Below are 27323 nucleotides of genomic sequence, written 5' to 3'. Positions count from 1 at the left end.
CTCACCTGGTTCCTACAAACTCTGGTTCTTACTCATATGGTTCCTACAAACTCTAGTTCTTACTCTCATGGTTCCTACAAACCCTGGTTCCTACTCTCATAGTTCCTACAAATTCTGGTTCTCACTCACATGGTTTCATGGTGTGTGTGTGTGTGTGTGTGTGTGTGTGTGTGTAGACGGTATCCCTCGCTCCGTGCTGAAGGACTGGAGGAAGGTGAAGAAGCTGAAGCAGACGGGCGAGTCCTTCCTGCAGGACGACTCGTGCTCCGAGATCGGCCCCAACCTGCAGAAGTGCCGCGAGTGCCGCTCCATCCGCACCAAGAAGGGAGAGGAGCCCACGCACTCGCCCGTCTTCTGCCGCTTCTACTATTTCCGTCGGTAAGAGCCGCTGACGAGGGCGGCACAGTTACCTAAAGCTAAAGCTAAAGCTAGTGTCACCAGTGCTGGAGAGATGTTCTTTATCGTTATGTTCTTTATCGTTATGTTCTTTATCGTTATGTTCTTTATCATTATGTTGTTTATCGTTATGTTGTTTATCGTTATGTTGTTTATCGTTGTTTTTTATCGTTTTGTTCTTTATCGTTATGTTCTTTATCATTATGTTCTTTATCGTTTTGTTCTTTATCGTTGTTCTTTATCATTATGTTCTTTATCGTTATGTTCTTTATCATTATGTTCTTTATCATTATGTTCTTTATCGTTTTGTTGTTTATCGTTATGTTCTTTATCGTTTTGTTGTTTATCGTTATGTTCTTTATCGTTATGTTCTTTATTGCTACGTTCTTTATCGTTATGTTCTTTATCATTATGTTCTTTATCGTTTTGTTGTTTATCGTTGTTTTTTATCGTTTTGTTTTTTATCGTTATGTTCTTTATCATTACGTTCTTTATTGTTATGTTCTTTATCGTTATGTTCTTTATCGTTATGTTCTTTATCGTTTTGTTGTTTATCGTTATGTTTTTTATCGTTTTGTTCTTTATCGTTTTGTTTTTTATCGGTATGTTCTTTATCGTTACGTTCTTTATCGTTATGTTTTTTATCATTATGTTCTTTATCGTTGTTTTTTATCGTTGTTCTTTATCATTTTGTTTTTTATCGTTATGTTCTTTATCGTTATGTTTTTTATCGTTAGGTTCTTTATCGTTTTGTTGTTTATCGTTATGTTTTTTATCATTTTGTTCTTTATCGTTTTGTTTTTTATTGTTATGTTCTTTATCGTTACGTTCTTTATTGTTTTGTTCTTTATCGTTATGTTCTTTATCGTTGTTCTTTATCGTTGTTTTTTATCGTTTTGTTTTTTATCATTATGTTCTTTATCGTTACGTTCTTTATCGTTGTTCTTTATCGTTATGTTCTTTATCGTTTTGTTTTTTATCGTTATGTTCTTTATCGTTACGTTCTTTATTGTTATGTTCTTTATCGTTACGTTCTTTATCGTTATGTTCTTTATCGTTACGTTCTTTATCGTTATGTTTTTTATCGTTGTTTTTTATTGCTATGTTCTTTATCATTATGTTCTTTATCGTTGTTCTTTATCATCAGCCTTTCGTACAGTAAGAACGGAGTGATCCGGATCGACGGCTTCTCCGCCCCCGACCAGCACGACGAGGAGGCTCTGAACCTCTGGGTCCCGGACGCCTACGAGGACATGGGCTTGGACCCCGAGACCTCCAAATACATCCTCAGCTACATCGGGGACAAGTTCTGCCAGCTCGTCACGACCGAGAAGACCGCCGTCACGTGGATCAAAAAAGAAAGTAGGTTGAAATGACATCATGCTGTAGTGAAACCCTATTAAAAACCCCAGAAACCCTTAAATATCTTTGGGGTTTTGCTTTGCCTTGCAGCCAAGATCGCCTGGAAGCGGGCGGTACGGGGAGTGCGCGAGAGCTGCGACGCATGCGAAGCCACGCTCTTCAACATGCACTGGGTCTGCCAGAAATGCGGATTCGTGGTGTGTTTGGACTGCTACAAGGCCAAGGAGAAGAAGAGCTCCAAGGGTCAGTCGCTGTCTTGAAATGTTCACTTGCATTCTGGAGGTCATGCCAGGTCACACCAGCTTACCCACCAAAGATGGGGGGGGGTCACATAGTCCGGGTTATTTTATAGTAACTAGTAGTTCATTACTAGTACTGATTACTCTGACTGCTCATGAATTTGACGATCATGTAGACCACGTGTCTTAAAATACGCAATTGTACATAAACTGCATCTCCCACAATGCATGTCGCTTCTGTGACCGTGAAGTGACCGCATCTCGCATCCCTCCACCAGATGGCGGTGTTTCCACATCAGCGTTTAGTAGAGAATGCTTTGCTTTGTCATATACATATATACGTCTTCGCATATTCCAGCTTGTACGGCACCCCTTGTACAGAGAGGTTTAAGGGCCTCGCTCAAGGGCCCAACAGCGGCTGCATGGCAAAGCTGGGGTAGCTTTTGATGGAAAGCTTTCAGTTCATGGTCCAGTTGATAGCTACCACTGTCTCTAGACGGTTAACTAAGGCAGCGGTGAAACACGGAGCTGACAATCCATCGGTTCGAATCTCAGCTCTGCCATCCATGTTGTTCATACAGGGTAAAACAGGCTGATGCAATGGCGCCTGCACAGAGTCGAGGGATAATGCGATGATCAGGGCGTGTCTCTCCGTACACAAAGCTGATCCACATATGAACTCGACCTCGCGCAGGTGAAACGATGAAAAAGTCTGAGAGCTTTAATGGTAAACATGATCAGTAATGCAGTAATGGTCAGTTTTATGGTAAACATGATTGGTTATGGTCAGTTTTATGGTAAACATGATTAGTTATGGTCAGTTTTATAGTAAACATGATCAGTAATGGTAATTTTTATGGTAAATATGTTCAGTAATGGTCAGTTTTATGGTAAACATGGTCAGTAAGGGTCAGTTTTATGGTAAACATGGTCAGTAAGGGTCAGTTTTATGGTAAACATTATTAGTAATGGTTAGTTTATGGTAAATATTGTCAGTTTTATGGCAAATATGATCAGTAATGGTCAGTTTTATGGTAAACATGATTGGTTATGGTCAGTTTTATGGTAAACATGATTAGTTAAGGTCAGTTTTATGGTAAACATGATCAGTAATGGTAATTTTTATGGTAAATATGTTCAGTAATGGTCAATTTTATGGTAAACATGATCAGTAAGGGTCAGTTTTATGGTAAACATGGTCAGTAAGGGTCAGTTTTATGGTAAACATTATTAGTAATGGTTAGTTTATGGTAAATATTGTCAGTTTTATGGCAAATATGATCAGTAATGGTCAGTTTTATGGTAAACATGATCAGTTTTGTCAGTTTTATGGTAAACATCAGTAATGGTCAGTTTTATGGTAAACATGATCAGTAATGGTTAGTTTATGGTAAATATTGTCAGTTTTAGGGTAAATATGATCAGTAATGGTCAGTTTTATGGTAAACATGATCAGTAATGGTTAGTTTATGGTAAATATTGTCAGTTTTATGGTAAATATGATCAGTAATGGTTAGTTTTATGGTAAACATGATCAGTAATGTTCAGTTTTATGGTAAACATGATCAGTAATGGTTAGTTTATGGTAAATATTGTCAGTTTTATGGTAAACATGATCAGTAATGGTAGATATTGTCAGTTTTATGGTAAACATGATCAGTAATGTTCAGTTTTATGGTAAACATGATCAGTAATGGTTAGTTTATGGTAAATATTGTCAGTTTTAGGGTAAATAGGATCAGAAATTGTCGGTTTTATGGTAAACATGATCAGTAAGGGTCAGTTTTATGGTAAACATGGTCAGTCGGCTACCGTACGCGTCTCGTGTCAGTCTCGGCTCTCCTCAACCAGGGTGGGGATCCACATCAGTATTAAAAGATACGTTACGTTACAAACGGCCACTTCTGATTATTCGGAACAGAACCTTTAACCCGACGAGCATCACTATGACAACTTATATCTTTATTATCATCAAAACAAGGCGTGAACAGTCCGCTCTGTCGTGGGTTCAGCTGTTTATACCCTCGTTTACATTAAGAAAGTAAGAGAACTACCCGAATACAGAATCAAACCCAGATCCCGGGGACTCTCTACCAGCTTTGGGGAGAAAAAGCACGCCGATATTACGTCCTCGCGTAATTTTTGTGAGTACGTGGGAAGAAACGGGTGATATTTTCTCCTTTTCAGCCTCTTTTCTTGTCCGTGGGAGTAAACAAGCTCATTTCCATTCGATTCGCAGCACAACAAGCCGAACTAAGTTTATCCCGTCCATTACAGGCTTTTAAAAACCCTGATCTAGATCACAGAGCAAAATAAGAAGCAGATTAGTAGTCTGGAAACAATGACGCAGACCCATCACTGCCGCGTCCTACCATGGAAATGACCCACGGGTTGCCATGGCTGTGGAAAATAAACCCGTCCGTCCGTCCGCAGCGAGCCAAATCCTGCAGCGAGGCCGCTTTAAACCCCGGGATCATTTCTGCCGAGTCATGTTTGTGTTCCGCTTGTTGTTTGGAGTAATAAACATCAGAACATCAGCGCATCTTCACTCCAGAGCCGCTCTGTTCTTCTATATTCTGCATTTATTTACAAATAAAACCGCGATTAACGTTCCTTTTATTCCTCCGCAGACAAAGAGCTGTACGCCTGGCTGAAGTGCGTCAAGGGACAGCCGCACGATCACAAGCACCTGATGCCGACGCAGATTATTCCAGGAACGGGTAGGAAGCCAGTCTGCCCTCACACACACACACACACACACACACACATCCTGTTTTCAGTATTGTTCGTCTTTCAGAACTAAGAGGAAAAAGCAGCAGATCTGGTCGACGATAATAAAATGAGTTCATCCACACACACACACACACACACACACCGCAGCACCCCCGTACCCCCAGTTATTCCTTTATCCCAGTGTGTATGGAACAAAGCAATGCTTTGTGTGTTTAATGCATACTTGACACGGCGCCAGGTCCACCCCGTGCGCACTTCGGTTCTCTCACATGCCGAATTCAACTCCCACCGACCTCTGCTGCACGCCGCTCACTTCTCTCCAGCAAATCACCGCTCAGAATGAAAGGAAAAGAGAAAAGAAGCGGCGTAAAACGTGTGTGTGTGTGTGTGTGTGTGTGTTTTGTTGCAGTCTTGATGGACCTGGTGAATTCCATGCACATGCTCAGGGAGAAGTTTGGCATCAAAGCACACTGCACATGTTCCAGCAAGCAGAACATTCTCAACAAGCTGCCGTCGACCAACGGCGTGTCGCAGGTCTGTACACACACACTCACACGCACACACACACACACACACACACACGTTTTAATAGCAGACATTAAACGTCCTCGGGACACCGCTGCACCCACACCAAGCCGCTCATGGCGTTGTTTACAGTCACATATCAAACGTAATGTCAGTATATTCCCAAATATCCACTTTGTACTTATTTTATATAATTTTCATGCCCCAATCCTGGTCAGGGTCACGGCGGGTCCGGTCACTGGGGGTAAAGCAGCCAGTCATGAACTGCAGTCGATTTCATGTCGTAATATACAGCGCATCTCTGCATGTTCTCCCTCAGGTCCTCCAGAACGTACTGAACCACAGCAACAAGCTCTCGCTGTGCAAGCCCGAGGCCGGCCAGCACAACCTGGGCCAAAAGGTGGAGGCCAACGGGGGCAGCAGTCCAGCCAGCGACAGCAGCACCGACAGCAAGCTCACGCCGCCCGAGTCCCAGTCGCCGCTGCACTTTCTGGCCGATCTGGCCGAGCAGAAGTCACGCGAGGAGAAGAAAGGTGAGTGTGAGAGCTATAATGGTGAACATGATCAGTAAGGGTCAGTTTTATAGGAAATATGATCATTTACATTTTCAGCATTTAGCAGACGCTTTTATCCAAAGCGACTTACACAGTGAGCGGAACATAATGAGCAATTGAGGGTTAAGGGCCTTGCTCAGGGACCCAACAGTGGCAACTTGGTGGTGGCGGGGCTTGAACCGGCAACCTTCTGTTTACTAGTCCAGTACCTTAACCACTGAGCTATCACTGGCCCGACTGATCAGTAAGGGTCAGTTTTATAGTAAATATGATCAGTAACGGTCAGTTTTATGGTAAATATGATCAGTAAGGGTCAGTTTTATAGTAAATATGATCAGTAACGGTCAGTTTTATAGTAAATATGATAAGCAACGGTCAGTTTTATGGTAAACATGATCAGTAATGGTCAGTTTTATGGTAAATATGATCAGTAAGGGTTGGTTTAATGGTAAACATGATTAGTAAGGGTCAGTTTTATGGTAAATATGATCTGTAAGGGTTAGTTTATGGTAAACATGGTCAGTAATGGTCAGTTTTATGGTAAACATGATCAGTTTTATGGTAAACATGATCAGTAATGGTCAGTTTTATGGTAAATATGATCAGTAAGGGTCAGTTTTATGGTAAATATGATCTGTAAGGGTTAGTTTTATGGTAAACATGATTAGTAATGGTCAGTTTTATGGTAAATATGATCTGTAAGGGTTAGTTTATGGTAAACATGGTCAGTAATGGTCAGTTTTATGGTAAACATGATCAGTTTTATGGTAAACATGATCAGTAATGGTCAGTTTTATGGTAAACATGATTAGTAATGGTCAGTTTTATGGTAAATATGATCTGTAAGGGTTAGTTTATGGTAAACATGGTCAGTAATGGTCAGTTTTATGGTAAACATGATCAGTTTTATGGTAAACATGATCAGCAATGGTCAGTTTTATGGTAAACATGGTCAGTAATGGTCAGTTTTATGGTAAACATGATCGGTATTGTCAGTTATATGGTAAACATGGTCAGTAATGGTCAGTTTTATGGTAAACATGATCAGCAATTGTCAGTTTTATGGTAAACATGGTCAGTAATGGTCAGTTTTATGGTAAACATGGTCAGTAATGGTCAGTTTTATGGTAAACATGATCAGCAATTGTCAGTTTTATGGTAAACATGATCAGTAACGGTCAGTTTTATGGTAAACATGATCAGCAATGGTCAGTTTTATGGTAAACATGATCAGCAATTGTCAGTTTTATGGTAAACATGGTCAGTAATGGTCAGTTTTATGGTAAACATGGTCAGTAATGGTCAGTTTTATGGTAAACATGATCAGCAATGGTCAGTTTTATGGTAAACATGATCGGTAATGGTCAGTTTTATGGTAAACATGATCAGCAATGGTCAGTTTTATGCTAAACATGGTCAGTAATGGTCAGTTTTATGGTAAACATGATCGGTAATGGTCAGTTTTATGGTAAACATGGTCAGTAATGGTCAGTTTTATGGTAAACATGATCAGCAATTGTCAGTTTTATGGTAAACATGGTCAGTAATGGTCAGTTTTATGGTAAACATGATCAGCAATGGTCAGTTTTATGGTAAACATGATCGGTAATGGTCAGTTTTATGGTAAACATGATCAGCAATTGTCAGTTTTATGGTAAACATGGTCAGTAATGATCAGTTTTATGGTAAACATGGTCAGTAATGGTCAGTTTTATGGTAAACATGATCAGCAATTGTCAGTTTTATGGTAAACATGATCAGTAATGGTCAGTTTTATGGTAAACATGATCAGTAATGGTCAGTTTTATGGTAAACATGATCAGCAATTGTCAGTTTTATGGTAAACATGATCAGTAATGGTCAGTTTTATGGTAAACACGATCAGCAGTTGTCAGTTTTATGGTAAACATGGTCAGTAATGGTCAGTTTTATGGTAAACATGGTCAGTAATGGTCAGTTTTATGGTAAACACGATCAGCAATGGTTAGTTTATGGTAAACATGGTCAGTAATGGTCGGTTTTATGGTAAATATGATCAGTAATGGTCAGTTTTATGGTAAACATGGTCAGTAATGGTCAGTTTTATGGTAAACATGGTCAGTAATGGTCAGTTTTATGGTAAACATGATCAGCAATTGTCAGTTTTATGGTAAACATGATCAGCAATTGTCAGTTTTATGGTAAACATGATCAGTAATGGTCAGTTTTATGGTAAACATGATCAGCAATTGTCAGTTTTATGGTAAACATGATCATTAATGGTCAGTTTTATGGTAAACACGATCAGCAGTTGTCAGTTTTATGGTAAACATGGTCAGTAATGGTCAGTTTTATGGTAAACATGGTCAGTAATGGTCAGTTTTATGGTAAACACGATCAGCAATGGTTAGTTTATGGTAAACATGGTCAGTAATGGTCAGTTTTATGGTAAATATGATCAGTAATGGTCAGTTTTATGGTAAACATGGTCAGTAACTGTCAGTTTTATGGTAAACATGGTCAGTAACTGTCAGTTTTATGGTAAACATGGTCAGTTTTATGGTAAACATGATCGGTAATGGTCAGTTTTATGGTAAACATGGTCAGTAATGGTCAGTTTTATGGTAAACATGGTCAGTTTTATGGTAAACATGATCAGTAATGGTCAGTTTTATGGTAAACATGATCAGCAATGGTCAGTTTTATGGTAAACATGATCAGCAATGGTTAGTTTATGGTAAACATGGTCAGTAATGGTCAGTTTATATGGTAAACATGATCAGCAATGGTCAGTTTTATGGTAAACATGATCAGCAATGGTCAGTTTTATGGTAAACATGATCAGTAATGGTTAGTTTATGGTAAACATGGTCAGTAATGGTCAGTTTATATGGTAAACATGATCAGTAATGGTCAGTTTTATGGTAAACATGATCAGCAATGGTCAGTTTTATGGTAAACATGATCAGTAATGGTTAGTTTATGGTAAACATGGTCAGTAATGGTCAGTTTTATGGTAAACATGATCAGCAATGGTTAGTTTATGGTAAACATGGTCAGTAATGGTCAGTTTATATGGTAAACATGATCAGCAATGGTCAGTTTTATGGTAAATATGATCAGTAATGGTTGGTTTTATGGTAAATATGATCAGTTTTATGGTAAACATGGTCAGTAATGGTCAGTTTTAGGGTAAACATGGTCAGTAATGGTCAGTTTTATGGTAAACACGATCAGCAGTTGTCAGTTTTATGGTAAACATGGTCAGTAACTGTCAGTTTTATGGTAAACATGGTCAGTTTTATGGTAAACATGATCGGTAATGGTCAGTTTTATGGTAAACATGGTCAGTAATGGTCAGTTTTATGGTAAACACGATCAGCAGTTGTCAGTTTTATGGTAAACATGGTCAGTAATGGTCAGTTTTATGGTAAACATGGTCAGTAATGGTCAGTTTTATGGTAAACATGATCAGCAATGGTCAGTTTTATGGTAAACATGATCAGCAATGGTCAGTTTTATGCTAAACATGGTCATTAATGGTCAGTTTTATGGTAAACATGATCGGTAATGGTCAGTTTTATGGTAAACATGGTCAGTAATGGTCAGTTTTATGGTAAACATGATCAGCAATTGTCAGTTTTATGGTAAACATGGTCAGTAATGGTCAGTTTTATGGTAAACATGATCAGCAATGGTCAGTTTTATGGTAAACATGATCGGTAATGGTCAGTTTTATGGTAAACATGATCAGCAATTGTCAGTTTTATGGTAAACATGGTCAGTAATGATCAGTTTTATGGTAAACATGGTCAGTAATGGTCAGCTTTATGGTAAACATGATCAGCAATTGTCAGTTTTATGGTAAACATGATCAGTAATGGTCAGTTTTATGGTAAACACGATCAGCAGTTGTCAGTTTTATGGTAAACATGGTCAGTAATGGTCAGTTTTATGGTAAACATGGTCAGTAATGGTCAGTTTTATGGTAAACACGATCAGCAGTTGTCAGTTTTATGGTAAACATGGTCAGTAACTGTCAGTTTTATGGTAAACATGGTCAGTTTTATGGTAAACATGATCGGTAATGGTCAGTTTTATGGTAAACATGGTCAGTAATGGTCAGTTTTATGGTAAACATGATCAGTAATGGTCAGTTTTATGGTAAACATGATCAGCAATTGTCAGTTTTATGGTAAACATGATCAGTAATGGTCAGTTTTATGGTAAACACGATCAGCAGTTGTCAGTTTTATGGTAAACATGGTCAGTAATGGTCAGTTTTATGGTAAACATGGTCAGTAATGGTCAGTTTTATGGTAAACACGATCAGCAATGGTTAGTTTATGGTAAACATGGTCAGTAATGGTCGGTTTTATGGTAAATATGATCAGTAATGGTCAGTTTTATGGTAAACATGGTCAGTAATGGTCAGTTTTATGGTAAACATGGTCAGTAATGGTCAGTTTTATGGTAAACATGATCAGCAATTGTCAGTTTTATGGTAAACATGATCAGCAATTGTCAGTTTTATGGTAAACATGATCAGTAATGGTCAGTTTTATGGTAAACATGATCAGCAATTGTCAGTTTTATGGTAAACATGATCATTAATGGTCAGTTTTATGGTAAACACGATCAGCAGTTGTCAGTTTTATGGTAAACATGGTCAGTAATGGTCAGTTTTATGGTAAACATGGTCAGTAATGGTCAGTTTTATGGTAAACACGATCAGCAATGGTTAGTTTATGGTAAACATGGTCAGTAATGGTCGGTTTTATGGTAAATATGATCAGTAATGGTCAGTTTTATGGTAAACATGGTCAGTAACTGTCAGTTTTATGGTAAACATGGTCAGTAACTGTCAGTTTTATGGTAAACATGGTCAGTTTTATGGTAAACATGATCGGTAATGGTCAGTTTTATGGTAAACATGGTCAGTAATGGTCAGTTTTATGGTAAACATGGTCAGTTTTATGGTAAACATGATCAGCAATGGTCAGTTTTATGGTAAACATGATCAGCAATGGTTAGTTTATGGTAAACATGGTCAGTAATGGTCAGTTTATATGGTAAACATGATCAGCAATGGTCAGTTTTATGGTAAACATGATCAGCAATGGTCAGTTTTATGGTAAACATGATCAGTAATGGTTAGTTTATGGTAAACATGGTCAGTAATGGTCAGTTTATATGGTAAACATGATCAGTAATGGTCAGTTTTATGGTAAACATGATCAGCAATGGTCAGTTTTATGGTAAACATGATCAGTAATGGTTAGTTTATGGTAAACATGGTCAGTAATGGTCAGTTTTATGGTAAACATGATCAGCAATGGTTAGTTTATGGTAAACATGGTCAGTAATGGTCAGTTTATATGGTAAACATGATCAGCAATGGTCAGTTTTATGGTAAATATGATCAGTAATGGTTGGTTTTATGGTAAATATGATCAGTTTTATGGTAAACATGGTCAGTAATGGTCAGTTTTAGGGTAAACATGGTCAGTAATGGTCAGTTTTATGGTAAACACGATCAGCAGTTGTCAGTTTTATGGTAAACATGGTCAGTAACTGTCAGTTTTATGGTAAACATGGTCAGTTTTATGGTAAACATGATCGGTAATGGTCAGTTTTATGGTAAACATGGTCAGTAATGGTCAGTTTTATGGTAAACACGATCAGCAGTTGTCAGTTTTATGGTAAACATGGTCAGTAATGGTCAGTTTTATGGTAAACATGGTCAGTAATGGTCAGTTTTATGGTAAACATGATCAGCAATGGTCAGTTTTATGGTAAACATGATCAGCAATGGTCAGTTTTATGCTAAACATGGTCATTAATGGTCAGTTTTATGGTAAACATGATCGGTAATGGTCAGTTTTATGGTAAACATGGTCAGTAATGGTCAGTTTTATGGTAAACATGATCAGCAATTGTCAGTTTTATGGTAAACATGGTCAGTAATGGTCAGTTTTATGGTAAACATGATCAGCAATGGTCAGTTTTATGGTAAACATGATCGGTAATGGTCAGTTTTATGGTAAACATGATCAGCAATTGTCAGTTTTATGGTAAACATGGTCAGTAATGATCAGTTTTATGGTAAACATGGTCAGTAATGGTCAGCTTTATGGTAAACATGATCAGCAATTGTCAGTTTTATGGTAAACATGATCAGTAATGGTCAGTTTTATGGTAAACACGATCAGCAGTTGTCAGTTTTATGGTAAACATGGTCAGTAATGGTCAGTTTTATGGTAAACATGGTCAGTAATGGTCAGTTTTATGGTAAACACGATCAGCAGTTGTCAGTTTTATGGTAAACATGGTCAGTAACTGTCAGTTTTATGGTAAACATGGTCAGTTTTATGGTAAACATGATCGGTAATGGTCAGTTTTATGGTAAACATGGTCAGTAATGGTCAGTTTTATGGTAAACATGGTCAGTTTTATGGTAAACATGATCAGTAATGGTCAGTTTTATGGTAAACATGATCAGCAATGGTTAGTTTATGGTAAACATGGTCAGTAATGGTCAGTTTATATGGTAAACATGATCAGCAATGGTCAGTTTTATGGTAAACATGATCAGCAATGGTCAGTTTTATGGTAAACATGATCAGTAATGGTCAGTTTTATGGTAAACATGATCAGCAATGGTCAGTTTTATGGTAAACATGATCAGTAATGGTTAGTTTATGGTAAACATGGTCAGTAATGGTCAGTTTTATGGTAAACATGATCAGCAATGGTTAGTTTATGGTAAACATGGTCAGTAATGGTCAGTTTATATGGTAAACATGATCAGCAATGGTCAGTTTTATGGTAAATATGATCAGTAATGGTTGGTTTTATGGTAAATATGATCAGTTTTATGGTAAACATGGTCAGTAATGGTCAGTTTTATGGTAAACATGGTCAGTAATGGTCAGTTTTATGGTAAACACGATCAGCAGTTGTCAGTTTTATGGTAAACATGGTCAGTAACTGTCAGTTTTATGGTAAACATGGTCAGTTTTATGGTAAACATGATCGGTAATGGTCAGTTTTATGGTAAACATGGTCAGTAATGGTCAGTTTTATGGTAAACACGATCAGCAGTTGTCAGTTTTATGGTAAACATGGTCAGTAATGGTCAGTTTTATGGTAAACATGATCAGCAATGGTCAGTTTTATGGTAAACATGATCAGCAATGGTCAGTTTTATGGTAAACATGATCAGCAATGGTCAGTTTTATGGTAAACACGATCAGCAGTTGTCAGTTTTATGGTAAACATGATCAGTAATGGTCAGTTTTATGGTAAATATGATCAGCAATGGTCAGTTTTATGGTAAACATGATCAGCAATGGTTAGTTTATGGTAAACATGGTCAGTAATGGTCGGTTTTATGGTAAATATGATCAGTAATGGTCAGTTTTATGGTAAACATGGTCAGTAATGGTCGGTTTTATGGTAAACATGGTCAGTAATGGTCGGTTTTATGGTAAATATGATCAGTAATGGTCAGTTTTATGGTAAACATGGTCAGTAATGGTCAGTTTTATGGTAAACATGGTCAGTAATGGTCAGTTTTATGGTAAACACGATCAGCAGTTGTCAGTTTTATGGTAAACATGGTCAGTAACTGTCAGTTTTATGGTAAACATGGTCAGTTTTATGGTAAACATGATCGGTAATGGTCAGTTTTATGGTAAACATGGTCAGTAATGGTCAGTTTTATGGTAAACATGGTCAGTTTTATGGTAAACATGATCAGTAATGGTCAGTTTTATGGTAAACATGATCAGCAATGGTTAGTTTATGGTAAACATGGTCAGTAATGGTCAGTTTATATGGTAAACATGATCAGCAATGGTCAGTTTTATGGTAAACATGATCAGCAATGGTCAGTTTTATGGTAAACATGATCAGTAATGGTCAGTTTTATGGTAAACATGATCAGCAATGGTCAGTTTTATGGTAAACATGATCAGTAATGGTTAGTTTATGGTAAACATGGTCAGTAATGGTCAGTTTATATGGTAAACATGATCAGCAATGGTCAGTTTTATGGTAAACATGATCAGCAATGGTCAGTTTTATGGTAAACATGATCAGTAATGGTCAGTTTTATGGTAAACATGATCAGCAATGGTCAGTTTTATGGTAAACATGATCAGTAATGGTTAGTTTATGGTAAACATGGTCAGTAATGGTCAGTTTTATGGTAAACATGATCAGCAATGGTTAGTTTATGGTAAACATGGTCAGTAATGGTCAGTTTATATGGTAAACATGATCAGCAATGGTCAGTTTTATGGTAAATATGATCAGTAATGGTTGGTTTTATGGTAAATATGATCAGTTTTATGGTAAACATGGTCAGTAATGGTCAGTTTTATGGTAAACATGGTCAGTAATGGTCAGTTTTATGGTAAACACGATCAGCAGTTGTCAGTTTTATGGTAAACATGGTCAGTAACTGTCAGTTTTATGGTAAACATGGTCAGTTTTATGGTAAACATGATCGGTAATGGTCAGTTTTATGGTAAACATGGTCAGTAATGGTCAGTTTTATGGTAAACACGATCAGCAGTTGTCAGTTTTATGGTAAACATGGTCAGTAATGGTCAGTTTTATGGTAAACATGATCAGCAATGGTCAGTTTTATGGTAAACATGGTCAGTAATGGTCAGTTTTATGGTAAACATGGTCAGTAACCCATTATCAGTAATGGGCTTCTTTCAAACAGAACTAGGAGGTTAGAAGGTTCTTGGATCAAGCCCCACGACTACAAAGTTGCCGCTAAAGCAATGCCCTCAACCCTCAATTGCTTGCAGTTACGCAGTTCACGTGTCGCATTTCAGACCGCAGCGTTTTCTTTACCACGTCCGGCGTCTCTTCCCGCAGAAAACAAGGAGTCGGCCGTGGTGAAGGTGAAGGAGGAGAAGGAGCACGCCGACCCCCTGGAGACTCTGCACTGTAAAGCTCTGGTGGCGAACAGCACCGAGCAAGGCTCCACGCTGAGAGACCTGCTCACCACCACGGCGGGAAAACTGCGCCTGGGCTCCACGGACGCCGGCATCGCCTTCGCCCCGGTGTACTCCTCCGCCTCACAGGTCACACAGACGCACCCGGCACGCACAACACACACACGATCGATGGGAATTAGCCAGATGTGCTGATATATACTGTATATACCCCACAATAACCCCCCCCCCCCCCGTTTCTTTCCTTCCTCCTCAGACGGGGAAGAGTGGACGCACCATGCCCAACATTCTGGACGACATCATCGCGTCGGTGGTGGAGAACAAGATCCCGGCGGACCGCGGCATCAAGCCAAGCCTGAAGACCAAACCCCAGGAGGAGGTCAAAACGGAGAAGAAGAAAGCACCAGAGGAGGCGCCCGAGCAGTACCCGGACATCCCCTACTGCTGGCTGTACGAGCGCCGGCTGCTGTGGCTCAAGGACCATCGCAACACCAACAACTGGAAAGTGTTCAGGGAGTGCTGGAGGCAGGGGCAGGTGAGACACGCCTCGTTATATTACGTATGTTTACGCGTACAGCTAGAGTGGCATTATCTGCATGTTTATATTCACTGTGCTTGTTTTATTGGTCTTATATTATATATATTATATGTACTTTATGCTTTTAGTCTTTTGTTATTGAGGAATTTGAGGATTATTTCTGTATTATGTTTGGGCGTGGACAGTCTTTGTCTTTTTCTTTTATATTTTTGGGCATTCAGGATATTCAGGATGTGTTTTACGGTAGGATGAACGTAAATAGTTGAGAGCTGGACCAGTTTAGCCCTAAGAGACGGCAGCCAGTAGTAAACATGATGGATGGATGAATAGATAGATAGATAGACAGACACAGACAGACACAGACAGACAGACAGACAGACAGACAGACAGACATATAGATAGATGGATAGATAGACAGACATACAGACAGACAGACAGACAGACATATAGATAGATGGATAGATAGACACAGACATACAGACATATAGACAGACAGATAGATAGATAGATAGATAGATAGATAGATAGATAGATAGATAGATAGATAGATAGACAGACAGATAGATAGATAGATAGATAGACAGATAGATAGATAGATAGATAGACACAGACAGACACAGACAGACAGACAGACAGACATATAGATAGATGGATAGATAGACACAGACATACAGACAGACAGACAGACAGACAGATAGATAGATAGATAGATAGATAGATAGATAGATAGATAGATAGATAGACACAGACATACATACAGACAGACAGATAGATAGACACAGACAGACAGACACATAGATAGATAGATAGATAGATAGATAGATAGATAGATAGATAGATAGACACAGACAGACAGACAGACACAGACAGACAGACATTTAGATAGATGGATAGATAGACACAGACATACAGACAGACAGATAGATAGACACAGACAGACAGACACATAGATAGATAGATAGATAGATAGATAGATAGATAGATAGATAGACACAGACAGACAGACAGACAGACAGACAGATAGATAGACACAGACAGACAGATAGATAGACAGACAGACAGACACAGATAGATAGACATATATGTATATATATGATAGATAGATAGATAGATAGATAGACAGACAGACAGACAGACAGACAGACAGACAGACAGACAGACAGATATTAATGATGAGTGATGAAAAATGAATGAATAAAAGTAAAAGTGCAGTTCCAGATAAACAGTGTATGGCACAAATTAAATATGGATTAAATATTAAAGTGACCATTTAAGTAGAGTGATGAGTATTGCACACTGAATTGGGTCGATATAGCCATATCTATATATACATCATATACAATACATCATACATAACACACAGATCCACGTGTGTAGAGATTACCATGCAGTCAGACTCCATACTGAAGCAGAACAGCCTGTGTTTGCGATTTTAGCGTGTAGCTGCTCCATCATTCGTGTGTGTTTGGATCAGTTTGTTTTCGTCGAATTTTCTTTATTCTCTCTTCCTGCTTCATGACTCGACATGCTGCGAGTTTCAGCTCCACAGGAAACATGCAGCTTTAATAAAACACGGCGCACGCATGCTCGCCGACCACAGCCAGCTGTGCACACAGCTGCCTTCAAACAGACGCATGTTTGCACATCGAGCACACGGAGGTGTTCATACGTTATATGTCCGCGTCTGCGTGTCCGGACATGCCATGATAGTTCTATGATAGTGGAAGCGATTCGCGTGTATCATGTTATGACGCTGTGAGCGCGTCGAAGCGGTTCGGCTTCATCTTCTTCCAGCAGGCCTCAGATTTTCCAGAGTGATTCTGGATGTCATTAAAAGTCCATTTCCTCCGTGGTGTTTTCCAGCCTGTTCTGGTCTCAGGGGTGCACAAGAAGCTCAACGCCAGCCTGTGGAAGGCCGAAGCGTTCAGCAGCGAGTTCGCCGACCACCAGGGGGACCTCATGAACTGCAAAGACGGCGTGGTATCCAACTCGGGCATCAAGGAATTCTGGGACGGCTTCGAGGACCTGACGAGTGAGTGAACATCAAGAACGGTCACTGACAGGACACTAATCGTTGCCGTTCAGTGTCTAAGCCGCCGTGTCTTTACTCCCTACAGAACGGCCCAAATGTAAGGATGGCGAGGGCATCGTGTACCGACTGAAAGACTGGCCGTCCGGAGAGGAGTTCATGGCCCTGATGCCCTCCAGGTACGTGTTAAAATGTGTATGATCACATATAGAAGCAAGCAATGATATACCATGCAAGAGTGAATCTTATGTGTGTGTGTGTGTGTGTGTGTGTGTGTAGGTATGACGATCTGATGAGGAACCTTCCTCTGCCCGAGTATTCGGACCCGGAGGGGAACCTAAACCTGGCATCCCACCTGCCCTCGTTCTTTGTGAGACCTGACCTAGGCCCTCGTCTCTGCTGCGCATACGGTACGCTCTAGCGCTCCTCACCTACGTTTATATATATATATTAGGGATGCATCGATACCATTTTTTCCCAACCGAGTACGAGTACGAGTACATGTATTTTTGTACTTGCCGATATCGATACCGATACCTATTTAGAATACCCTTTTTTTTTTAAACAAAAACACGTGAGAAGTGACGAGAAGTTTAATGATAACACGTCCAAAAATGCACGTCAACAAGTAGCGAGAGATCAAAGTGTTTGTGCGCTGACGTGATGAAATCAAGGAGGAAAAATAAATGAATCTGAGTGGATTTGGCAACACGAGCAGCATGGATCGTTCTGTAGTGAGTTGGAGGTTAATAAATAATTTTGCAATGTTGGTGTTTTGTTGTTTTGTTCTGTAGAGAACGATCAGGTCAGAAATACTGTAAGACGTGTGTGTGTGTGCTGATGTATTCTGATATAAACTATATCATCCCCCCGTCCCACCGGTTTACACTCCTCTCCTGCGTTTCCCCTCGCACCGTATCCTGCGTTCTCATTGGCTGTTCGACATGTCACTCGTTCCCAGTCGCACATCTGAGATCAGATACCTGACGTGCTAGAAAACTCGAGCGCTCGGCGAGCCGGTCGGATGGAGTTGTTGGATAGTTCACACTTAGCGAAAATCTGGGAAAAAATCGTGTAGTGTGAACCGGGCATAACGCAGCAACGTGCACTAGGCACACGGTATCGGATGTTTAGTATCGGAGCCTCGTCTGCGAGTACGAGTACGAGTTAATGAGCGCGGTATCGGGCAAATACCCGACACCAGTATCGGTACTCATGCATCTCTAATATATATATATATATATACACCTCCGACACGTGTCCCACGTTTCCCCTGCACCACGCAGGTTCATACGGAGATCCGTATCGCGCACGGAGAGTCTCCATTATCGATCTCCGTTATCCCGCGTCTCTGTGCAGCGCCATCGATCAGCCAGCAGAGGTCATAATTGCATCCCTTACGAGCGAGCCAATCGTCGTCCGTGTAGGCGCCCAAGCCTGCCGGTAGCAGAGCTGAGATTCGAACCGATCTATTTATATTTTAATGAATGTACTACATACATTTAGCAAGTCTGTGCACAGATAACAGCTTGAAGTGCAGGACTGACTTAAAGAGCTGCAGGAAGGTGCAGAAATTGGACAAAAATTCTATAATAAAAATTAAATATTGTTGAATATTGTTAAATGCTGTTTTAATATCATTTTTTTTTTTTCAATTATTCGCCCCGTACTACTACAAACACTAAAGCCAGCACAGTGCACGCACAAACTGTGTCCTTAAACGTGTTATTCATGCATGCAGGTGGAACAAATTGCGCTAATGAATCAATTCCTGACTCTAGGTCCTAAGCAGGCGTGGTTTCTTTTGTTGCTTTAGGTGTGGCAGCATCTCAGGAGCAGGATTTCGGCACCGCCAACCTGCACATGGAGGTGTCCGATGTGGTCAGCGTGCTCGTTTACGTGGGCGTAGCCAAAGGCAACGGCGTCCTCTCCAAAACAGGTACGACCTTCCTACGATGTATTGCGCAATCGTGTCAGCCATAGCATTAAAACCACCTCCTTGTTTCTATCAGCTCCACTTACCATATAAAAGCACTTTGTAGTTCTACAATTACTGACTGTAGTCCATCTGTTTCTCTACATGCTTTGTTACCCCCTTTCACCCTGTTCTTCAATGGTCAGGACCCCCACAGGACCACCACAGAGCAGGTATTATTTAGGTGTTGGATGATTCTCAGCACTGCAGTGACACTGACATGGTGCTGGTGTGTTAGTGTGTGTTGTGCTGGTATGAGTGGAGGTTTTAAACACCTCACTGTCACTGCTGGACTGAGAATAGTCCACCAACCAAAAATATCCACCCAACAGCGCCCCGTGGGCAGCGTCCTGTGCCCACTGATGAAGGTCTAGAAGATGAGCGACTCAAACAGCAGCAATAGATGAGCGATCGTCTCTGACTTTACATCTACAAGGTGGACCGACTAGGTAGGAGTGTCTGATAGAGTGGACAGTGAGTGGACACGGTGTTTAAAAACTTCAGCACAACACACACTAACAGTGCTGAGAATGATCCACCACCTAAATAATACCTGCTCTGTGGGGGTCCTGTGGGGGTCCTGACCATGAAGAACAGGGCGAAAGGGGGGTAACAAAGCATACAGAGAAACAGATAAACTACAGTTAGTAATTGTAGAACTACAAAGTGCTTCTATATGGTAAGTGGAGCTGATAAAATGGACAGTGAGTGTAGAAACAAGTATTTTTGGAGTGGCGAGTTCTAGTCTTGCCAGATTTGCAGCCTGGCACCACACCTGATCTGTACTCCGTCTCCACAACGTTCTCTGTTCTTCTATGTCGGCCCAGATTTATTTACAGTGCTCCGTCTCCCAGGCTGCTACATAAGCGAATGCATTAAAAAAGCCGACACCCACACACTCTCCTCTCCTCGTCAGAATGTATTTTTAAACGCTACATCCTCCGCTACATCAAACCAGGATGCCCAAGCTTGTTGTATTTTAATCTGTGCCACGTAGTACCGTGTATTTGTACTTTAACATATTCACGCGTTTGTGCCACCCGCTGTCAGGAGTTCTGAAGTGGCTGGAGGAGGAGGATCTCGACGACAACGTGAAGAAGAGACTGAAAGACTCGAGCGAGATGCCCGGTGCGCTGTGGCACGTCTACACCAGCAAAGATGTGGAGAAAGTGAAGGAGTTCTTGCACAAGGTGATTTACCACCTACCTGATCAGATGCGAGAGGATTCGGACGCTCCCTCGTCATTCAGTCAGATCATCACTCAGGATTAAGGCGCCTCAGTAGGAGCATTTTAGGGGAGCTAAGGATTGAGACACGCCCTCTTCTCGGGAGTGCAGGATGACGTGAAATGCGTCTGTGTAGACGGGTCACTTTGTCCCCTTTATATAAGTTCCATTAAAGCCGTCCTTTGCCGTTTATTCCCCTTTTTAATCTCATTTCTAACCTCAAGTCCTTTTAAAACGGTTTAATCACCGTCCTTCCCTAAATCAAGTCTTCTGTCTCGCCTCGCTCTCCTCAGTCTGACCTTTCCTTTACACCAAGCAATTAAAGACCGAGTGGAAATCCGAGCTGCCTTACATCAGCCACACGTCTCGTAGGGGTGGCCGTCTGGTACGGACAAACTGTATTCACGAGGCGAACGGCTGTGAGGCTACTTATTAGGAATTGCTTGCATTATGTGCGGTCAAAACTATTTCGATATAAGAGCAGTTGTAGCCTAGTGGTTAAGGAACTAGACTAATAGCCAAAAGGTCGCTGGTTCAAGCCCCACCACTGCCAGGTTGCCACTGTTGGGCCCTCAATAGCTTAGACTGTATACTGTCCCTGTACTGTAAGTCACTTTGGATAAAAAGCGTCCGCTGAATGCTGAAAACTCACCACTCCAAGTCCAATTTAGTCTGGATCTAGGGCTAAACTAGCATTTCTAATGTATTAATATTAGGGATGTAACGATACACTCTACCCACGATGCGATGTGATTCACGATACTGGGTTCACGATACGATTTTTTCCAGATTTTTAAAACGTTTCCTTTTATTATTTATTATTATTAAATTAAATAAAATACTGTATTTGTGCTTATCTTTTATTTAGCTAAATAATTAAATAATGAATGACCTTTTATTTCTGAGGTAGGTACAAACTATGCAAAACAATGCTGCACATTTCCATTTTTGAAATGAAATAAATCCCACATGAAATAAATAAATGAATAATATAAATAAAGAAAGTATCCTCACATAAATAAATTTGGCTGGAAAATTCTGAACCTGGCAACCCCGTAGTGACGTCAACCAGGCGAGGTGAATAGCGCCGGCGCCCTCTGCTGTTTAAAGTGAATATCGATTCATTACACATGTAAAACCGGTTTGAACCGTTACACATGTGAATCGATTTTTAACTGTCGTGTGGTGCATCGTTACATCCCTAATTAATATGAATATACATTAAATAAAGGATGAGCATCACTGATGAGCCCTCGTTTCTTTTAAATTCTTACATTTCTGTTGTGTTTAAGGTGCTATTACATGTTTATGATCATATTAAGCTCAAAATGCTTCCATCCATTGAAAACAAACACTAAGCAGACGACAAATAGCTCCATTATTATTATTTTTTTCATTATTTGTGGCACTTAAAAACATACTTACATACTTACAGGATCTTAAATGCTTTTCATTGATCAAACTGACATTGTCGTACCCCTCATAACCGATCACGTTTTATGTCCGATGCCGAACAGATCGCTAAAGAGCAGGGTGTGGAGATCCCCCCGGAGCACGACCCGACCCGGGAGCCGGGCTGGTACCTGAGCCGCAAGCTGAGGCAGCGTCTGCAGGAGGAACACGGCGTACAGGGCTGCACCATCGTCCAGTTTCTGGGGGACTCTGTCCTCATCCCGGCTGGAGCCCTACACCAGGTCAGACTCACCAGGATTCATTCAATGGAGTCGATTCCTTTCATCAATTATTTACCACATTATATAAAAGTACCGCCTACATACACTGTTATATTCTTTTTATTTCATTTACATCGATCGATTAGACTGGTCAGGGTCCAGTTCCTTCGGGAAACGCTGGGCGCAAGGTGAAACACCCTGAACAGAGCGCCAATCCATCCCCCATCAGGCACAGCCAATCATATCTGTGTAAAATTGCTGGGATTCGAACCCGGATCTCAGAAGTTGTGTGCTAGTGTAACACACCTAATCACAGTAATGATAGTGAATTAAAAGTAACCTAGTGGTTAAGGTTAACCAGTAATCGACAGGTTGCTGGTTCAAGCCCCACCACTGCCAGGTTGCCATCGTTGGGCCCTTGAGCGAGGCCCTTACCTTCAATTGCTTGGACAATATATACAGTCATAGTACTTGTTGTTTTGATACCACTTTATCCTGGTCAGGGTCACAGTGGGTCTAGTTCTTTGGGAGAAATGCTGGATACATGCCTGACAGGTCACCAGTCCATCACAGAGCACACACACACACACACACACACACTCACACGTAGGGTCATTTCCAGTAGCTCCAAATTTCCTGACTGCATGTGTTTGGATTTGTGCACCTGGAGGAGACCCACACAGACACAGGGACCCTGGTCACCCAGCCCAAGCTCAAACCCATGCCCTTCTCGCTGTAGGTTATGAATTCCTAAAGTGAATAAACGACCCGAAGTCCCTGTAGATGAGAATGTTAAATGAATAAACGTGTTCAGGAGAAGATGAACGAAGGTGTTTACTGCGTGTTCTGCGTGTTGCGTGTTGTATGACGGTCCCACACACGCCTGGTTTCTCCTCCTCACCTCTACAGGTGCAGAATCTGCACAGCTGCGTTCAGGTGATTAACGACTTCGTGTCTCCGGAGCACGTGGTGCACTCGTTCCACTTAACCCAGGAGCTGCGCTCCTCCAAGGAGGAAATCAACTACGAAGATAAGCTACAGGTAAGAGCCTCCACACCGGAGCACCCCTCCACCTCCACCACCTGACAAAGTGCCAATCACGTCTGTATGGGCGCCCGAGCGGTCGATAGCAGTGGGCTGGCGTGATGACAATTTGCGTCAGATTAAACACACCGTGTAGAGCAGCACATCTCACCCAGGGGCGTCAGTGAGCCTAGAGGGGCGTCCAGTTCCATTTAATTAAGAATAGTATAAAAAAATCACACCTATCGGCATATATAAGATCTCTAATGATGTCTCGATGTCCTGAGAATGGACACATATGTGATTCGCCACCACAAAAGTGCAAAAATCAACATACGGCGACTATAAAAGGTTCAGATTCAGTTGCTGATGCAGATCCCGCTGAAGCAGACCCAGGTGAGGAAGCTCCTACCACCCGTTCACCAGAAGTAAACAAGCTACATCAACCACAATCAGAAAATAGCAGTTTATTGAATTTTCCATGAGCAAGAGCACCGACCCTTGTGTCATCCTCGCTGAAAGAGTAAGAATAATATCATATCCCGTGTTGAGGGGGGTCCTGGATATTTTTTTTGGAACACAGGGGGGTCTAGGAGAAAAATAATGGTTTTGTTCATGATTTTTTACGCAATCCAGGCAACACAAACAACACATCTTACTCCCTCTATACAAGATGTAACATAAAGCCTCCACAAGGGGGCGTTCGCATACAAGTTTACTTAATTATTAATATTTTTCTGCTTTTCCTGCTTTTCAACCTAAGATCTATGAGAGACAAATGTTAATTAACCCTAGAAGTATTAATACATAATTAATTACTACTAGAACGTGTAGATATGCTTAGGGAATGGTTAGGGCCAGTAGTCCTGTTCCGAAATTCCAAGAATACGTGATAGGAAGTGCGTCAGTTGCATCGTATGACGTCCAAAACCCAGTTCAAGCCGATTTAGACCAGTTACTGTCTGTGTTAACGCTGAAATCCTCCACTGTCCAACAAGCTCACAGATGAAAGTATATAAGGATGTTTATTTTTCTCAGTGTTATCACATTCACAGATCCTTCTCTGCAGACAAGATTAAGGCTTTTTTCTACCAGACAACCCAGGGTGTGAATAACTCCAGCGTACTGTTACCCCTTTTCCACCAAAAAAAACCCTGGTTCTTGAGCCGGTTCTGTTCAGGTTTCTCTGAACCTTGGTGTTCTGTAGTGAACCGACGCGCGTTTCCACCAGTTATTGAGAACCAAGCAGCGTCATCATCGGTGGGCGTTACTTAACGAAGTTAAGAGCAGTGATATCATGGTGGAGTGTGTGGATTATGTGCGAGCATTTGTGCTGCTGTTACAGATGTTCGTTTTTATGTAAAAAGCAGCGATCTAACTATCGGTGATAAGAAGACGTGGCGTGTTCGTCTCAGTTGTTGTTTTCTTTAGTTTATTGACGTGAGAAGCGTTTTGTGCTTCACTCTCACCGCGACTCTCGGCACAAATAGCCGATTTGCTCAGCGCTCGACTCCAGCGGTGAAACATCATTAAAGTTCCACGACACGAACAAACATCTGTGTGAAATAAACATCAAATCCACTCTAAAACACCACGTGTATCTGTGTTCAGCTGGATTTACTTCACGTGTGTTTATGCAGCTCGGGGAGTTGAAAAAGCTTCACGCTTTATTTTTTACGTTAAGCGTTTTCCGTTCTGTCCGGGTCACTTTTATCTCGTAATATCACACAGTTCATCTTTTTGAAGGCGCTTTGAAAATATCAGCGGCAAACTGCCTCAAAATGTAATCAGGTGAAGTTTAAAAGATAAAAATGCAGCGACAAGCTCCATACGAGACGCCATTGTTGCTGTCGCTATGCTGTACGGTTCGGGCTAAAAAAACAAGTATTCCGTGGTGCCAGATTGGCCCGCTGGTTCGCTGTCTGGAACCTCTTTTTTCTGGTGGTTCAAAGACAAGTTCGGGAACCGGAACGGGCTCCGTGCCGCGTCGGTGGAAGAGGGGTAACAGAGTACTCGTGGAAGTGAAATTGAAGTGATACGTCAGGTTTTATTATCAGTTTGGTATTTCGTGCAGATGGGAAACGGACTGGAGGCGTTTTTGTGGCCCAAACGAACCTACTAGGGTTCCTTAATAAGTTTCCTCACTTTTATAATGTGGTTATAAGCGATGAGGGTGGAGGAGGAGTCTGAGAGACGCTTATAGTCCGGATTTATAGAGCTCCGTCTTTTTGGATTTCCATCTTTTCGGACGCTCAAGGAAGCTTTAAGGGGAAGAAGATTCTCATGTGATGATGGCGTGAAAGCAGCGGCGCGTCGGTGGCTACGAGCTCAGCCGAATACAGTTTTTGCTGACGGCGTTAAACAGTTGGTACAGCGGAAGGCGACTGTGACTAAGAGTGCGCTGATGTGTCCTCTTGATAATTAGATTCATGTAGCGCCCCGCACCTTCAGTATTTGTGAGCCCAACCTGGGATTCAAACCCCTGTAACTCAGATATCGTTGCTCTTACCAGCTCACAGTGAACGACATCATACACTAATCCAAACTGCAGGATGCTTTTCAGATCAGACGTTTATTTTCCATCCTCTTCAGTTTCGGCGTGTGCATTAGCACTCGGCTTTCTCCTTGTTTTTCACCTTTAAGAGCTCGTCCCGTAGAAGCCATCAGCCTGTAAACAGCTCACGCCGAGCACACAAGCGCTAATAGATGTTTTTCTTTACTGTAGCGACACTCGCTCTTTCCTGAGTGCACGTCATCCATTAATGAGCCGCTGTGTGATTTAGTATTTCAGCTCTCTCCTCTCGGCCGTCTGTTCAGACTATTTTAAGTGCATGAGTCAGAGTCTGGCTGGAATCCATAATGTCACTGACGGCCTCTCTCTCTCTCTCTCTCCCTCTCTCTCTCTGTGTCTCTCGCTCTCACTTTCAGGTCAAAAACATCTTTTACCACTGCGTGAAGAACGCCGTGGGAACGTTAAAGCGCTGCAGCGCCGAGGAGGACGAGGAGGCCAACTCATGACCCGCCCTCACGCCGCCGGCTCGCCCTCATTACGCACACTAACCCTCACGTCGTGAACCTCCAGTGCCAAGCAAACTCTAAGAGACAAGAAACAGACAGACGCTATTTATTGGTTACTGACGCCGCAGCAGTATAACCCGAACGCTTCAGGATGATCCAGAACCTTCGTCTCGTATTTGTTCGTCTGTTCTTCGGTTTGTGTTTGTTCTTTCCGCTCCTTCTGTGAAAAAAAAAACCTTGTATTTATTTTCGGACGCACGTCTCGCGTTCCGGCTCCAGTGTAAATGTGACTTGTACAGTTTGCTAATCGGGATCCCGTGGCGTCACGTCACGTCGCGTCGCTAACTGTGAGAGGGATCCGAACACCAGCTATTGCCTGTACTTTTGGGAACCGTCGCTGAATTTGCAGTCCTCATGCCATATCTTACAAAAAAAAAAACCTGCCAAACTCTTGTAAACATTGTAAAGTTATATGATGTAAAGAAAAGCCTAAATGATTAAACACTTCAGCCTTTTATTAAAGAAGTATTCACTGTACAATGGAGACATTTACGATAAGAAAAAGTTGTAATTTATTTAAGAAAATTGTCCTTTTTTAAATTTACTATGGTGAAGTTTTGAAGTTAATAATGATTAAAAAATGAAAGACTTACTATGCTGTGTAAATATATACATATATAAACATTCACTGATGTATTTTTTTAGAAAAAAAACAAACACGGTTTGCTTCGATTTCATATTTTAAAAGTGCAAGTGTTACATGCTTTGTACATTGAAGTTCAAATGGTTTTACATTTTCCATTAAAATGGATTTATCAGACGACTGCCTTTGGGTTTTTTTCTCCCAATCCGGTCGTTTCCGAATCCCAGTCGTGAATCCGCTGCTGGCTGCACAACCTACGATCGGATCGAGGAGACCCGGATCAGCACACGCCCCCTCCGTCACATGTCTAATATGCAGCCGCTTCTTATCACCTTCTAGTGTTTAGATAGATCGAAGGAAATGAAGGTTTATTATTAATTTGGTTCTCACACAGAGCCGTATCACGTACAGAGAGACACACTATACTCCGTGTGA

The 27323-nt window shown here is 41.1% G+C and overlaps 1 protein-coding gene across 3 annotated transcripts in view; it reads left to right on the top strand.

Annotated features, from left to right (window-relative positions):
- Window positions 1–27065, top strand: part of jmjd1cb (jumonji domain containing 1Cb) — a 112174-nt gene extending 85109 nt beyond the window's left edge. For all 3 annotated transcript variants that reach the window (XM_063002682.1, XM_063002683.1, XM_063002684.1), the window contains exons 12-27: window positions 177–378; window positions 1544–1758; window positions 1849–2001; window positions 4628–4717; window positions 5140–5264; window positions 5575–5788; window positions 14684–14892; window positions 15020–15298; window positions 17165–17333; window positions 17419–17509; window positions 17610–17740; window positions 19147–19269; window positions 20356–20495; window positions 22049–22225; window positions 23114–23245; window positions 26156–27065. In XM_063002682.1, the coding sequence (XP_062858752.1) occupies window positions 177–378; window positions 1544–1758; window positions 1849–2001; window positions 4628–4717; window positions 5140–5264; window positions 5575–5788; window positions 14684–14892; window positions 15020–15298; window positions 17165–17333; window positions 17419–17509; window positions 17610–17740; window positions 19147–19269; window positions 20356–20495; window positions 22049–22225; window positions 23114–23245; window positions 26156–26245 (2540 nt within the window). In that variant the 3' untranslated portion in view covers window positions 26246–27065. The remainder of the gene's footprint in view (window positions 1–176; window positions 379–1543; window positions 1759–1848; window positions 2002–4627; window positions 4718–5139; window positions 5265–5574; window positions 5789–14683; window positions 14893–15019; window positions 15299–17164; window positions 17334–17418; window positions 17510–17609; window positions 17741–19146; window positions 19270–20355; window positions 20496–22048; window positions 22226–23113; window positions 23246–26155) is intronic.
- Window positions 27066–27323: the final 258 nt, after the last annotated feature.

Source organism: Trichomycterus rosablanca, chromosome 10, assembly GCF_030014385.1.
Source record: "Trichomycterus rosablanca isolate fTriRos1 chromosome 10, fTriRos1.hap1, whole genome shotgun sequence".
Taxonomy (NCBI): Eukaryota; Metazoa; Chordata; class Actinopteri; order Siluriformes; family Trichomycteridae; genus Trichomycterus; species Trichomycterus rosablanca.
Note: the sequence above shows the minus strand (reverse complement) of the source record. Positions and strands in the feature narration are given on the sequence as shown.